Below are 15360 nucleotides of genomic sequence, written 5' to 3'. Positions count from 1 at the left end.
TGGATAATCTTCTTCAAACTGCTGGCCACACTTTTCATAATGCACCCCCAGGATACCACTGGTTTTCTTGTCCACAAGGGACACTGCTGCTTCATGGGAAACCTGTTTTCCATCAGGACACCTAGGTCCTTCCCCACAGAGCTCCCTTCCAGCAGATCAGCCCCCAACCTACACTGATGCACACAAGTCAGTTAAACTTGGTGGAAATCCTTAGACTACTCTACATACCATGTTTGATAACGCATCCAAAGTGATTGATATCTTTTGACAAATTTCATATTCATTATGGGTAACCTAGTGATCTAGTTCTTTACGCTGGGGCTCAAAATTCCAGTTTTGCACAATTATTTTCAAGAAAGCTGCACCATACAGTGACTTACCCAGAAAAAAATAAAAATAAAAAAATTTAAAAGAAAGAAAGAAAGAAATAAAATAAAAATAAAAAAATTTAAAAGAAAGAAAGAAAGAAAGAAAGAAAGAAAGAAAGAAAGAAAGAAAGAAAGAAAGAAAGAAAGAAAGAAAGAAAGAAAGAAAGAAAGAAAGAAAAAAGAAGAAGATATTTAAGAACATGTTGTAAGATCTACTTTGAAAGCACAAGTAATGATCTTTCTATTGAAAATAAATAAATAAATAAATAACAGAAATAAAATACCCTATGCAAGTCTATTTCTTCCACTAAACTCCCTTCAAGGGAGAATTTGAGATTTGGCATCCTCTAGACAGTTTTATTTTGTGTTTTAAAATATATTCTTTATATAAGGGAAGTTATATAAAAAATATAGCTTACCTCTCTGACTTTTTCAATGGCAGTGCTGAAAATATAAATAATAACAAGCCACTCCTGCACACTTGGTCTTGGTTCCATTTTCACCAACACAGTGTAAGTAAAGAGCATGAGAAAGGCCATGTACGCCATCTAAAAAACAATCAGTATATAATACAGATGCATGAAAACCTCCAACAGATTTCTACAGACATACCAACAAATTATTACCCTGAGTATAACCAAATACACTTCGAATATAATATACTCAAACAACTGGAGCACTTCAATATTTTTGAACCCAGCTCTTCAAAGTATTTTTATGAGGAAACCCTTAAACATAAGCAAACTTGTGCTTTGGTGCTCAAAAAACAGAAGCAGAAGACAAACTGCTGCAGTGCAAATTCACCTAGGCCCCAGCCACACAATATGAAATAATAGACTATCTTTCTTTCTAATTATAATAATAATCTATCTTTCTAATTATCTACCTATCTTTCTGTCTAAATCTTAACTATCCACACACTGTTACTTGAATATAAAGGCACTGCTACATTGCTATCCCGACCATAAGTAGGAGCAAGTAACCATTCTCAAAGTTGTCTGAATCACAACTGGTTAATAAGTGCCTTCCAAAACACAAAAAGAACAAAATCAATAGCAAACATATTTTAAAGGTATCAAACCATGCAATAACTATGTCTGAGATTAAAAATGTATAAAGTAGTTGACTGTTAAAGGATTAACAGTTTACATAAACAGTAGCCTGACCTTATAGACAGGTAGATCTTAAATATCCTAAGTTCTACTACAGGGTTAGTAACTAAAATTGATTTAATGAACACATATAGCATAAAATGAAAATTTATTCAATAAATGCTCTATAGCAAATGATTGTTTCTAGATTAATTTTCACAGCTTCAAGGAAGAGTTCCTAAATAAAGAGGAAAAAATATTTGTGATAGTTTATGCATGAGAAGTCATTTTCAAATTTATCTTTACACTGGCAGTTATACACTGTAAAAAAGCTCTGCTTCAGTCTTACTTTCTTTTTTTTTCTTTTTTTTTTCTTTTTTTTTTTCTTAATGGGTGTGCTGTTTCTTTGCTTTTTAAATACCAGCTATACGATTTTAGCTGAAAAGATTTTCATGCAATTGCAAGATTGCAAGAGAAGCATTCACATCTTTTGCCACTCCCCACCACCACCTAGTGATTGTAAATCCATGCTGGGCAAAGAACAAGTGGAATCAAGTAGTATTTGAGAAATCAGAGAAGAATTTTGGCAATCAAGTTCCTGTGCAATGACCCACCGTGTGAAACCAGAACTTGACAATCGGTGCATTGTAGAACTCATAGATTTTTCTAGGGCCTGACAGGTTTCCTTGTCCATTGTATATATGTCTTTCATCAGATGACTGAGCTACCTTCTCCACATCACAATCTTTCTTTAAAAGGAAAGAGCATTTTAGAAGTAAGAAAGCATAGTCTATGACAGCAAATGTTGTGTTATGTTAGCAGAACACACAAATGACTAAGTTTTGCTCAGAATCTCTAAAAAAATGACTCTACCTTGATTTTATGTCGTTACAACCATCACCACTTTTCTACTACAAATATCTTCCAGTGTTTGCTTTTTCGACTACGGGCAGCAGACAGGTAGAGATCAGCAGACTTAAACCTGCTCCTGTCTCTGACACATTTCTCCTTCAGCAAGTCACTTATCCCCCTCTGCCTCTAAAACACAGACAAATAGCAACTTTCAATTTGCCTTAAGTGTGCTGACTAGAAACCCATTCACATCAGTGTGGCATTATGAAACAAAGGAATAAGTACCGTCATTCAGTCCACTGTGCACAATCTGAATGTATTTGCACATAAAATGTCAGGACAATAAAGTAATAAATACAAAATCCAGTTGCTATTTTTGATGTATTACAAGCCTCATTAGAAGATGAAGATGAAATAAGCATTCTCTCACAAAATCCACTTAGAAAAAAATATGGATAATTTCTTCCTCAACAAAATAAATTCACAATTTGACACTTGTACAGGAACCCAAGACACAAGAATCTGAGCTGCTGCAGACCCACAGCAGCAGACAACAGAAAATAAATAAATAAATAGATAGGCAGATTGGCAGATAGATAGATAGATAGATAGATAGATAGATAGATAGATAGATAGATAGATAGATAGATAAAAGAATTTGAAAGTAGTTTCAACAGATGAAGTGGAGCACCCGAGTACCCTTAGGAAACTATAGACAGATAATAGATGGGCATGGCCAGAGAAAACAAAATTTTATTTTGTTTCAGTCTGACAAAAACCATTTTATTTTCTTTCAGTGTTAGCCAACTGCCTAGGCTATTATTAATGCCAAGACTTAATGTTAGCAGACATGTGCAGTATAGCATTTCCAGGACATGGGCATTTGTGTCCATTATACAATTCCTCCTTGAATTATGGGCAGAAAACTGATTTTTTTTCCCCATCATCATTGATTCAGAAAAGTAGTAAAACCGAGAAACTGATATACTGACTCACCTGACACAGTAACACCAAAACCTCTGAGATTAAAGAGAATCTGTCCCATGAAAGACTTCAATATCCAAGAAAGCAGAATTGATAACAATGTGTAAAAAATGATCTGTTAGGCACATGTACACTTACAAAATGTTCTATACTTTTTTCTACTATATTTCATATTAGAGTATTTAAGAAAACTAGGCCAGACTTTTGTTTTAAACAACTGTCTGTATTATATTAGCAGTTAAGCCTATTGCTAGCTTAGAAGGGAAGCAGCCCTTGTGGGGCGTGTGAAAAAAAATTGTTGCATTGCCTTCTACCAGACTGCAGGGGGTCTCTAAAGCAAGTAATTACAACTCACCTTTTATCTGAATCATAGCTGCTACCAAAACCCACTGAAAGCACTTTCTGAACTGACTATATTAGACAGGCACTGCAGAGGTAAGAGCTTTGAAGAGTTTTCCGCATCAGAGATGATAGAAAATACAGGTAATGAGGCAATGACAGGTCTGTCATTCTGCAGCAAAAGCCCTAGATGATAATCCATTCTTTTATTTTGCACACATTGAAAGTCAACCAAGAAGGTCCAAGGCAAACTATACCACATCTGCAGTAAGAAGAGCAAGACTGCCCAACACATTTCATTTGACAATCATGTTTTAACTGGTCAGTGCTCCATCAACATTTCCCCTTCAAGGTGGAAGTTCTCTGCATCTGATATCTGCATCATGCTGAAAACTTCTAGATAATTTTAGTTCAAGGAATGCCTTGTGAAGAATTAGAAAAAGAAAGGACAAACAGCACTGCTTAGTGGAAGTCACAAGGAGCTCAAATCTTAACAGGAAAAGTCTTCACCTATGCTAGAGACTCTCTACACTCAAATCTAATGACTTCAGAGCAAATACACAACCCCTTAGAGTGCTTCAGTATTCAGTTCACATGACTAAACCAAAAGCACAGTGCTTCTCTTGTGCTTCAAATAATATCTCTACTAGCTCAAGAGACTGAAAAGTAGAGATAACCCATGAATAAGGAGAGTAATGGCACAATTGACTGACAGTTATAACCTCTGTATTCCTGAGAGGTGATTTTTTCCATATGATCAGTGCAGGATGGATTAAGTGACTTGCTAAAGCTCCATTCAGGTTCTGCCCAAACAAGGACCCAGAGTCCTACATGAGAATCTGGTCCCAGTGTTTCCAGATGAATGCTCCTCCCTAAGTCAACAGACACAAATGACTGATTATCACAGACTAACCAGAGACAAGACATCTTTAGTGCTGGCTGGGCTCTGATCACCATGGTACCATGTGAACTGGTGGCAGTCTTGAGACTGAGGCACATGAGACATTTCAGCCTTGCTTTTAAACTCCAGCAACAAGATAGTGGGAGGCAGGAGAATACTTATGATGACCTAAAAGAAGAACACAGGAAATTAATTCAGCACTGATAGCATAGTTCTGAGGCCTAAGTCTGCCATGCACAGTGACAGCAAAAAAGCAGAGCTACTCCATGGCCTGGGAAGTACTCCATGTCACTGCAGCAGGAATCACCACATAACACTCTTTTTCACTCTGTGAAGAACTGTGTTGCTCTAGGTTCTCTGTCAGAGAACCAGCAATGCAGTGTAGTGGGAGGAGGTGGGGAGGGATCAGAGGGTGCTGAGAAAAATGGGAACAGAGAAAACTCAGAATATGCAATCACCTACTACCCGCCAGCTTGCTACTGCAAAGAAGTAAAACCAAAGCAAATACTGTCCTCCCTTCCCCTGTCTTTCTCCCAGATGTGCACAGTCCAATCCATGCTCAAGTGCAGAGCTAGATTAGACTAGTTCATAACTACACAGACATGTATAAAGCATGTGAGCAGCATCTAAATGCTCAGAAAGTTAAAGTGAGTGATGTTACCTTAAACCAGCAGTTCTTCCGCATCTTCAGACGTCCCATCCACATATCAGTCAGCAGCATCTGTGTACAAGTATGAGACACAAAAGGCCGAAGGCCCACAGACACTGCTAGTTTTAAGCAAGTTGAGTTGCTCCAGTTTTTCAGTTCATACGTCAGCAACTTCATGGCCATTTGTTCATTTTGTTTGAATGCTTTCTCCAGTATATCTAAAGCAAGCTGTCCAAATTCCCTAGAACAGAAAAGAATTAACAGTCACAATAAGAATGACCTGTCAAAACTCAGAATTACTACTGCAAATAGTTCCATTAACTAAAGTTCAGTGAAAAATCACAGCATGTCTACCACCATTGTTCACACAGCTTTATCAATGTATGTATTACTAAAAAAATAATTTGGGGGGGTAAAAGTAATTATTTAGTCCTAAGCATAGGCATTTGTGTCATTTTGGTTTCTGTTTTTTAATTATTTGTTTTGTTTCTAACCCCATTCAGTGTTCAAAATGGACCCTATAGAACACTGAATATTTTCTTCAGCAACTCATCACTGTGAGGAAGCAAGGCAGGCAGTTGAAAAAAAGTATTCTATTACACTGGTTTCTACACATTTTATTGTTGAAGAGACTCTGCCAGAAGACACACCTTCCTTTAAATTAAACTTTGGACTTAAATATATAAGAAGCCAGCACAATCCATTGTACTATGAATTTGAGGAATTAGTATTGCAAAACCTTAGGAAACCCTTAAATTAAATAGCAAACTTGAGGAAAAATTCTTGGTCTACTTCATTATTCATTATCTCAGGTATTTCTTATACAAGCAGGACTTAAGGACTAGTTTTACTTCGCTCATTACCAACTATTAGTGCTGGTTTGAAATGTTCAGTACAGCTGTATTGTGATGGCTTTTTGACAAGTAAAGCTGATAAGGGAAGCTACAAAGGAAATTTTAACTTTCCACTTAACCGCTTAGCAGACAGTGAGATATGTATTACTCACCTATGCGTCATTTTCAACTGTGCAACTAGATTACATGCTAGTAGATTTCCCTTAACACTTGATTAGACTGTGCACTAATAAGAGCTCCATTGTATGTTATAAACAATGTGCAGCTGAAGTTATTTTACACTCCACAGTCTGCAGCATCACTAATCTTACATACTCCCAGTGGATTAAGAAATAGGAAGAAGTCATACTTTGAGTACTTCTTAAGTTCTTCTGAAGTGTCATCCACCATGTTGCTCTGTTTAGCTTCATGTGCCATTGCCCTGTAGAGTTTACAAGCCACAACTGCTTTGACCATGGCTTCCTCTCCATGTTGCCAGAAGAACATTGCCATCTTCTGCCTTCTCATTAACACTGCCCAAACCAGGAGATCATTATAGGGGTAGATAAAACCAGATGCCTCATAGCTCTCATCAAATTTTATATTCTCTTTTGACTTCTTCTTAGACTTATGGAAACCAGTTGATTTTTCCTATAAATTTATTAAAAAATAAATAAATTAAAAACTCACAAAATCTCTGTGAATGTTTGAGGTTCACGTAAAGAAAACTGCAAGCAAACACAAATTGCAAATATCAAAATGTTTGGTTTTCACATATATGTAAGATATAAGCCATAGCTAGTATTACTATCAGATTACTAGTGCTAAGATGGGATAATATCTGCATAGGGAAAACACTCCTTGCTCTGTACCCTTGTCATTTACTGCCATCCCCTTTTCATCAGTCCCTGAAACACCAAGATACTACTTTCACTCTCTTGTACTTGCATCATGACAAGAGAAAAAGCAATAAGAGAATCAAATATGCATAAAGGACTTAAAATAGTTAAATGTACTTTTTAGTGTCTACCACACATTTAGCATAGATTTTCTACACATTCCTATCTGGGTATTTCTCTGCTAAAGGCAAAGAAAGTCTTGCTAAAGCAGGTTCATTTTGGCTCAGACAAGTTCTAATAAAGCCCATTAAACTCATTCAACTTTATGGTTACGTATTAGATATGTAATAGCTATGTGGTGACCTTCGCTCTTTTAACATTCTTTCCTTGATAGAAAACACTGTTGCCTTTTTCAATATATCAGAACTGTATCTTCTTGGTGAAGCTACTTTAATAAGCAATCCTGAGAAAACATGGGGAAAATCAGAAAATTCCTATTGTGACTTCCAAATATGAAGGCTTTCAGCCACAACTGGAGTTCAGTTGTTTACTTTGGTGAATAAAAGCCCTATCCAGAATTGGATTAAAGTCACAAAGTATCATGGGAGGAGTCCATCACTTTATGAACAATGGGCAATAAAAACTTATATGAAAAAAACAGCCTGCAAGTATATGTCCCAAACAAATCTTTCAGAAAATTGATTAGTAGACTAATCAGTTCTAAGAACAGTTCAGAGCAATTACATTACCTTGCATTTGTAAGGCTGTGCTGTTCTGAAGAACTGAGAATGTAAGGTATTTTCAGGAGATCCCATTCTGCAACCCATCTGATTACTCTGACGAAGGGAATGAGATAGGTTCTGAGAAAAGCTGGAGAGCACTCTCTAGATGCAAATGCAAAACACAAAACATCAAATTAGGGATGAAGTTTACCTGTACTTAATACCGGTTTTGATGGTACCTCTGAGTTATTCAAAGACTACCAGAATCAGCTGCCAATGCAACTACAGCAGGAGCTTAAACCATCAAGATCAATGGCCTATTCAACATTTAATTTTAAAATTTAAGTTATATATATATATATCTAATTCTCTGAAAGACAACATAGATTCATAGAATCATAGAATCACAGAATCAGTAAGGTTGGAAAAGACTCACAGGATCATCCAGTCCAACCATCCACCCATCACCAATAGTTCTCATCAAACCATGTCTCTCAACACAGTGTCCAAACATTCCTTGAGCACCTCCAGGTTTGGTGACTCCACCACCTCCCTGGGCAAACCATTCCACTGCCTGGCCACTCTTTCAGAGTAGTAGTATTTTCTAACTTCCAGCCTGAACCTCCCCTGGTGCAGCTTGAAGCCATTCCCTCTAGTGCTATCATGTACGTATTTCCCCAATAGCACACACACATTTACACAGAGCTTTTGCTACAACTGAAATGCCCAAGCTGGATGCTCTTCCAAGTGCCTGTCTTTACAAAAGGTACCACAAGTTCTTTAAAAGACAAAAAAAAATCTCTGAACACTTTACTGACCATTTCATGCAAATTATAGCATATCTAGAATTTTGTCTAGATAACAGGTGATTTGCCTGATTTATTTCCAGTCACTCCTCAGCTCACAGATTTATAAACAGAATACACATACAGTCTTCAATCAAACCACAGTGACATACTGAGCTGTTTCTAGGTGTCATGCTTTGGCTTTTCTTGGTACCCAGTGGTAAGCATTTCACAGAATTTACCTTGTGCTTTCTGTAGAGATTATTGTACAGAACTCGGAAGTGTTTCCTTGTGTAGCTGCTCCGATAGGCTTCACCAAGGAGATACTCTATCACCAGACCAATATCAATCAAGGATATCTTATAATCTGAGGGAAGTGTGCTCTGAAACACCAAACATCACAAGAATTCCACAATGATCTTATATGCAGCATTCAACACCTACTATGAGGGAATTCTGGCAGAAGGTGCAACTGACAGCTCTGGCATCTGTCAGAAAGAGTACGCATTCTTTAGGCATATGGAATTTCTCTGGGAAGGAGAAAACAGGCACACTGACATTTTCAGTATAAGAAGTGTGACATCTGCTGAACACTGCATAGATGTCACTTAGGGACATACACTGTAGTGTTCACAAGACCAGCTGTATTCGATGGTGAGAGTAACTTACTTCAGAATATTCACTGACAGCCAGACAGACTGATAAAAATCTTTCTAAGGTAACAAGAGACAACTGGCATGGTACAATTTGCTCATTAAACCAATTCATTAATTAAAAATGGGGAAGTGGATGAAGAATATATTTAACATTGTAGAGTAATTCCAGGAGACTGGAGTCTTTTGTAAAGGCTCAAGACTATCTTGACAACTAGGACAAAAGCCTCACTTTTACGTTATCTGTATCTTCCAGCTCTGTTACCACTTGTGTTAAAACACCCTTGATTGCCTGATTACATTAAATGTACTTCTAAGGCACAAGCTTTGCAACAAATTATCTGAAGAACAGGTTATCTGCCACGTAGATGACAAAGATGATCAGCAAAATCTTAAACCATAACTCTTGTATATGAAAAATGGGCCTTTCTGTACAACATCAGATGTTTTACGTATTCCTAGCAGTCTGCACCATTCAGACTTTGAAAAGCCATTTTCTTCATTAGGCTGAGCTTTTTTTTTTTCAATAGACTTCAGTGGCAACCCTCAGGATAACCAGTTAATGCTATTCTTTCCTGGGAAAAAGGGGCACCAACAAACATACTGAGTACTGTGGAGCGTGCCTCACAGGCCTGGCTTGCCAGCTCTGGCATTAAGGGATAGGCCAATATTTCTGACTATCTGTATTTGTAAGTACTTCTCTGCATGGAAAAAAATAAATAAATAAATTTTAAAACATATATACATATATGTATGTGTATATATATATATATATATATGTATGTATGCATGTGTGTGTGTGTGTGTGTGTGTGTGTGTATGTATGTATGTATATGTGTATGTATATATATATATGTATATGTGTATATATATATATTGCTTGTTGGGCAAGCTGCAACATATTTGTATTCAAACACCTGTATTTCTATTCAAACACCAGCAACAAAGCTGGTCACATTAATGGAGAAAGTATCTCTATCCCCAATGTGGAAAGGTAGAATATATTTTTAAGACTGTGACTCTCTCTTCACTACATAAATTAGACCTCAAACATTTCCATCAGCATGGGAAAGCACAGAAAATAGCTTGTCATAAAAATCAGAACATGCTGCACAGTAGCATTAACATGAAGGTCATCCACAAAAATAACATATCTCAGAAATCCCAATACATGAAATGTGAGAATTCTACAAGCAGTCATTTTTCTTATTTATTTATTTATTTATTTATTCATTCATTCATTCATTCATTCATTCATTCATTCATTCATTCATTCATTTATTTATTTATTATCTTAGTGCTCACAACCTGGAAAGAATTAGCCTATTAATATAGTTTTGGATCTAGGCATCTCCTGCAGTGGATACTAGATGCAGAAAGAACAGCTCATCCTTTCCTGACTAAGCAAAGCTGTCAGGTACAATAGATAATGGTAATACAAAATAAATTTAATTTAGCTAAATAACAAGGCTCCCAATGATCTAATTCAGACAGAGCTCTGTGCAGTAGTCATCCACTGCCACCTTCTGTTCTTCAAGACACTGCAGTATGTTAAAATACACGTTGTTACAGCATCTTTCTGTTACTGCTTCACAAGGAAAATCTTTTATTTTTAGCTTTAGGGGGGAAAGTTTTACAGCAGTAATTATAATTATTGTGCTAATTCACTAAATCTTTTGTGCAACCACTTCATAATGTCATCTGAGTAATTCAAGAAACAGACAGTCTGATCTATATGAACTACCAAGCTTTGAAATTAAGGTACAGGACCCCGGGGAACATTCAGTAGAAGGTTAGTTAATTGCTTGAGGGTATCAGTGGGATGAGGATAAAACTATTTAGTAGATGAAGGGTTTTAGTAATGAACCCATGGATTTTATTATTTTGTATTCCCCTGTATTGTCTAATAGCAGTGTACTGCTGAACACCGAAACTTTTAAGTTACTATTTTAGCTCCTCAGCTTCTCCTATACCCATTACCTGTTTCACATCTCGAATAAGGTGCTGCAAAAGTAGATTGGATGGTCCTTGTTTCTGTTATGTGAAAAAAAAAAAAAAAAAAGAAAGAAAAAAAAGAAAAAGAAAAAGAAAAAAAAAGTAAACCAACATGTCTCTCTACATTTGAAAATCAAAGAAGCTTGAAGATCTTCAGAATACAGCACTGTGATTCACTTTCCTCACAAACCTATTCAAAATAATTCATCACCTATCTGCAGCACTTCCACAATCTTCAACTTTCACATATGCTAAAAAGAAGCGAGTACAACTTTGGTTAAACAGCATACCATTTCCAGCAAGATGAGTATATGTAAAATACCAGATTAAAATCAGAGTATATTCTCATAAGCTTCAAGTGAATACTCAGTCTGGTTTTAGTCAATGAACTGAAAAATAAAAAGATGGGACACACCATTCATTAATTTTTTTTTCCAAAGCCTTTTGTAAAAAACTGTAGGCTAATCTTTTCAGCAGAGCAATAATCTTTCTACAAATTTTTATCCAAAGCTAACTGTGTGCCTTCTGTAAGGCACTACAATACTCACTGTATTGTAGAGCTCTTCCAGACGAGATATGGTAAGAAAACGGTGCATATTTACTCCATGCTCTATTAACAGCTTTACAAAATCCACCCGGTCCATCACTAAAGCATCCAGCATTGCTTGTTCCAATGCACCAACCTTCAGAAGGACAGAGACAAAATAAGAGGGAAAGCCTCCTATTTTGGAGATGAAAAAAAAAAAAAAAAAAGATTCCCAAACTGCTGAAGAAGTCTGTCATGGTTTTGTAATTCTGTAATTTTGCTATCAGTATTCCACATCATAACATCATGTAAAGTATGGATACTTCTATTGAATGTGAAGTCCACAGAAGAAGACTACATATCCCAGAGAACAACAGGGGTAATGATAAGTCACGGGACCAGGACGCTATATAATCTCGTTCCCAGGCTGGAGTGCCCTCCTTCTTCTCTCGAACTTCTCGGAGAGTGGGAAGCGTTCCAGCTGTGTCGCCTAGAGTTCACAGTAGGCCTCTCGGTTTTCGGGGACTCTCTCTCTCTCTCTCTGTTTGTTCGATTTGTTAGCCTCAATTATATTATATTGTGTTATCTTGTATTTCAATATCATATTTAGTAAAATAAGTTTTTCCTCCTTAGATTGCCGCTGTTTTTATCCCATTCCCCTTTTTCCCCTCCTTTCCGGGCCCCGGGGGGGGCCCACGGGGTGGCTTCCCCTGTCACGGGCATAGGTAAATCTAAGTAACCCGTGACAAAGTCTTTATCACAATGATGTATTTTTATGTGTACTTCCAGCACACAGTATGAAACAAAAATATGCTGGAAGAAGTATCCCCATTAAAAAAAAAACAAAATCCAGTAGAGAGGGGGAATACAACAGAGTCTCCATAAACCCACTGTCTATACGGGCTTTTATGTAAGATTATGCAACAGAACTTGGAGAACACTGCACTCCACAGTAGAATAATACTCTTCTACTCTAATTCATTTTAGAAACTAATGTATGATAATGCTTCAAGCAGAAGGAGAGCTAATCTTTTTTGAAAGATGACAAAAGCCACTTCAAGATTCTGTATTTCAACATCTCTGTAGAACCTGAAGTCCTTTAAAGCATACTTCACATATGAGAGAGAATCTGGTCTAGGATAAAGTCTCTGAAAGATGCTGCAAAGCAGAGCTCTACCTACAACACTGTCCAAAATGTGAAACACTACAGTCACACTACCTGCACAGTGCTTAACAGGGTCAAAACATAATAGCATATTAAAAAATATATATATATATATATTATTAAGGCAACAATATGCACACAAACTTGTTTATATACAAATCTCTTCCATATCTTTTTTTTTTTTCTCCTATCTCATAGAAACAAAATCTGTGTTGAAGAAATACTATAAAGGTTATGTGGTCAATCACTCTAAAATTATCAAATAATTCATCACCATGAATAATGGTAAAGTTACTGATTGCACAGTCATATACAGTGTTTCCCCAGAGGGCTCAGGCTCATTCAGTTCACACAGTGAATGATGCCCACTCAGCAGGCAGCTATTCAGCATCTTGATCTACCCTTATTGTTCCAGGCTTGGAACACAAAAAGTATCATCTCCATGCTATTCAAATCCCAAAAACTAACTGGGAAAATTCCTTCTTTATTTTTCAGTGAGCACCCAACACCATTCTTACCACTTTTATTTTTTTTTCCAAGATTATGCTGTGATCAACAACACTTCATGAATAGTGAACTGAGCCTGAAGAGGAAACAAATTTAACTCACAGATTCGAAAATATGTCAAGAATAATATTTACATATTCAGCTCTATACACCACAGGAGGTATATAAAGAGTGATATAAAGTGTACTAAAAGTGTATAAATACTAGTGAACAATAAATTCAAGTCTTTCTTGTGTGTGTGTGTGTGTGTGTGTGTGTCAAGCAATCAACTTGGTCAGTTAACAATATATATACATATATTCACTGTCCATAATACAAAATTTACTCCAGAAAGTTCTTGGAATAGCAAAATCAACACTGTAATTCTTGGAGGACAAAACTTACTTAAAAAGTAATTCTGGGAGCTTCAGATGTCATTTCTTTCAGAAAACATTTTCTCTTGTAATCAGTTGGGAAGTCCCAACACTCAGCATTTCCTAATGGAAGAGGTGTTCCAGTTTCTTAACATTCTTTGCAGCCCCATGTTGGACTCCCTCCAGTACGTCCATATCTCTCTTGCACGTGGGGGCCAGCAATGGACACAGTCCAAGCACAGCCTCAATAGTACTGAGTAGAGTGGAGAGAGGACTGCCTAGCACAACTAAAAATACTGTTAGGCCTTAGCCTTCTAAATGGCAAGCGTTGCTGACTCGTGTTAACCTTGGTGTCTGCCAGGTCTTTTTCTGCAAAGCTGAGCCACAATGCCATATTAACAACAGTTTTTTTCTACCTGTCATACTATAAAGTATTCATTACTGATCCTGGAAGTTCCTCATTTCCTAGATCTAGGAAAACAGAGACAATATTCCTTTGTAGTTTATTCTTTCAGGGGAAAGAAAAAAAAAAAATGTATTCTGGATTACAAAGAAATGTCCATAACCATCAGAGACTGTCAAGACAGGCTTGAAAAATACACATCCAGAAGGACCACTGAAGCTATTCTGAAAGGCTAGCAGTGAAAACTATAAGAATTTTAGACAGAATCTCTTTTCTAGGTAAACATTGCATTTGATTCTTCATGTGATGCCCTCTGCAGTTGAACACCTTGAAGTTTTAAGGATAATGACTCTCCAAAATCAGAGATCATTACTCTAGAAGACTGAATCCAAGCACCATACCATTCCCCAGCTAAAGAATGATAAACACAAATTGTGGGAAATTAGTCATCACAGCAAAGTGTAAAAAATACAACATAAAAGTACCTTCCAGTGTTGTCCATAAACCAATATATGTTTTTTGGCAATATCTAGCTGGTTCCAAGCCAATGCCAAATCCAGTTGATCTGATGCAGACATACTTGTACCTAGGAAATGAGCAAAAGACCCAGCAGTTTGCACAGTCAATATTACTCCTTTGCTTTGAAAAGGTAAGCTGACAAGACTGCATGTTAGACGAGAACAAAATATTCAAACACATACCTTTCAGAAGTGCAGTTAGAATTGACAAATCAATGTCTTGATGCTCTTCAGACTCCACATCAAGTATAGTTATCTGTTAGAATCGCAGAAGTACACTATTTGAGGTGTGCTTATTTCTTCTTGGTTCTGGTAGATTAAATCATACACACTTCAACACAAACACTGGCAAAGACCAGACTAATTTTCCTTTGTTTCAGAAAGGAAATGTACAATTTTGCTTGTAATGCAACAGCATCCAAGACCAACTGCCATCAACCTGCTGCATAATAACATGAGTCTATATCCTTTCAATTAGCTTTAAAGCTCTGAAATATAAAAATGCAATATGATAAATGACTACTCAGCTTCCAAGTAGAGAACAGACACTTCAACAAAGTAAAACAAATAATAACAAAAACAGATTGGATAGTTTCCATTTTAGTAATCACTGTCATTATTCCTAAAACAAATATTTGGCAGCCCTAAATGAGCTCAGTAGTCACTACACATGCCAGCACATAGCAAAAATCCCAATACACTGTGACAAATTCTAGCACAATGCTGTTATGAGTAGAAGAATGGATATAAACATTTCCAAATTATAAAGAAAAGACTACTAAATAAATTAAAAAGTAAAAATTACTTGATCGTTCCTGTGAAAATAAAGACACTTAGCCTCAACTAAAATCAGAAGGGTTATCATTTCATAAGCAGC

The 15360-nt window shown here is 36.6% G+C and overlaps 1 protein-coding gene across 3 annotated transcripts in view; it reads right to left on the bottom strand.

Moving 5' to 3' along the window:
• The window catches only part of TRPM6 (transient receptor potential cation channel subfamily M member 6), a 93739-nt gene that overhangs the window by 42577 nt on the left and 35802 nt on the right, over window positions 1-15360 (bottom strand). For all 3 annotated transcript variants that reach the window (XM_032441425.2, XM_032441426.2, XM_085529929.1), the window contains 11 exons: window positions 14667-14739; window positions 14451-14551; window positions 11560-11694; window positions 10997-11050; window positions 8606-8746; window positions 7606-7740; window positions 6388-6668; window positions 5197-5425; window positions 4548-4703; window positions 2074-2208; window positions 788-916 (listed from right to left, as the gene is read on the bottom strand). In XM_032441425.2, the coding sequence (XP_032297316.2) occupies window positions 788-916; window positions 2074-2208; window positions 4548-4703; window positions 5197-5425; window positions 6388-6668; window positions 7606-7740; window positions 8606-8746; window positions 10997-11050; window positions 11560-11694; window positions 14451-14551; window positions 14667-14739 (1569 nt within the window). The remainder of the gene's footprint in view (window positions 1-787; window positions 917-2073; window positions 2209-4547; window positions 4704-5196; window positions 5426-6387; window positions 6669-7605; window positions 7741-8605; window positions 8747-10996; window positions 11051-11559; window positions 11695-14450; window positions 14552-14666; window positions 14740-15360) is intronic.

This window comes from Coturnix japonica, chromosome Z (genome assembly GCF_054131305.1).
Source record: "Coturnix japonica strain WE chromosome Z, WE-NBRP24, whole genome shotgun sequence".
NCBI lineage: Eukaryota > Metazoa > Chordata > Aves > Galliformes > Phasianidae > Coturnix > Coturnix japonica.
Note: the sequence above shows the minus strand (reverse complement) of the source record. Positions and strands in the feature narration are given on the sequence as shown.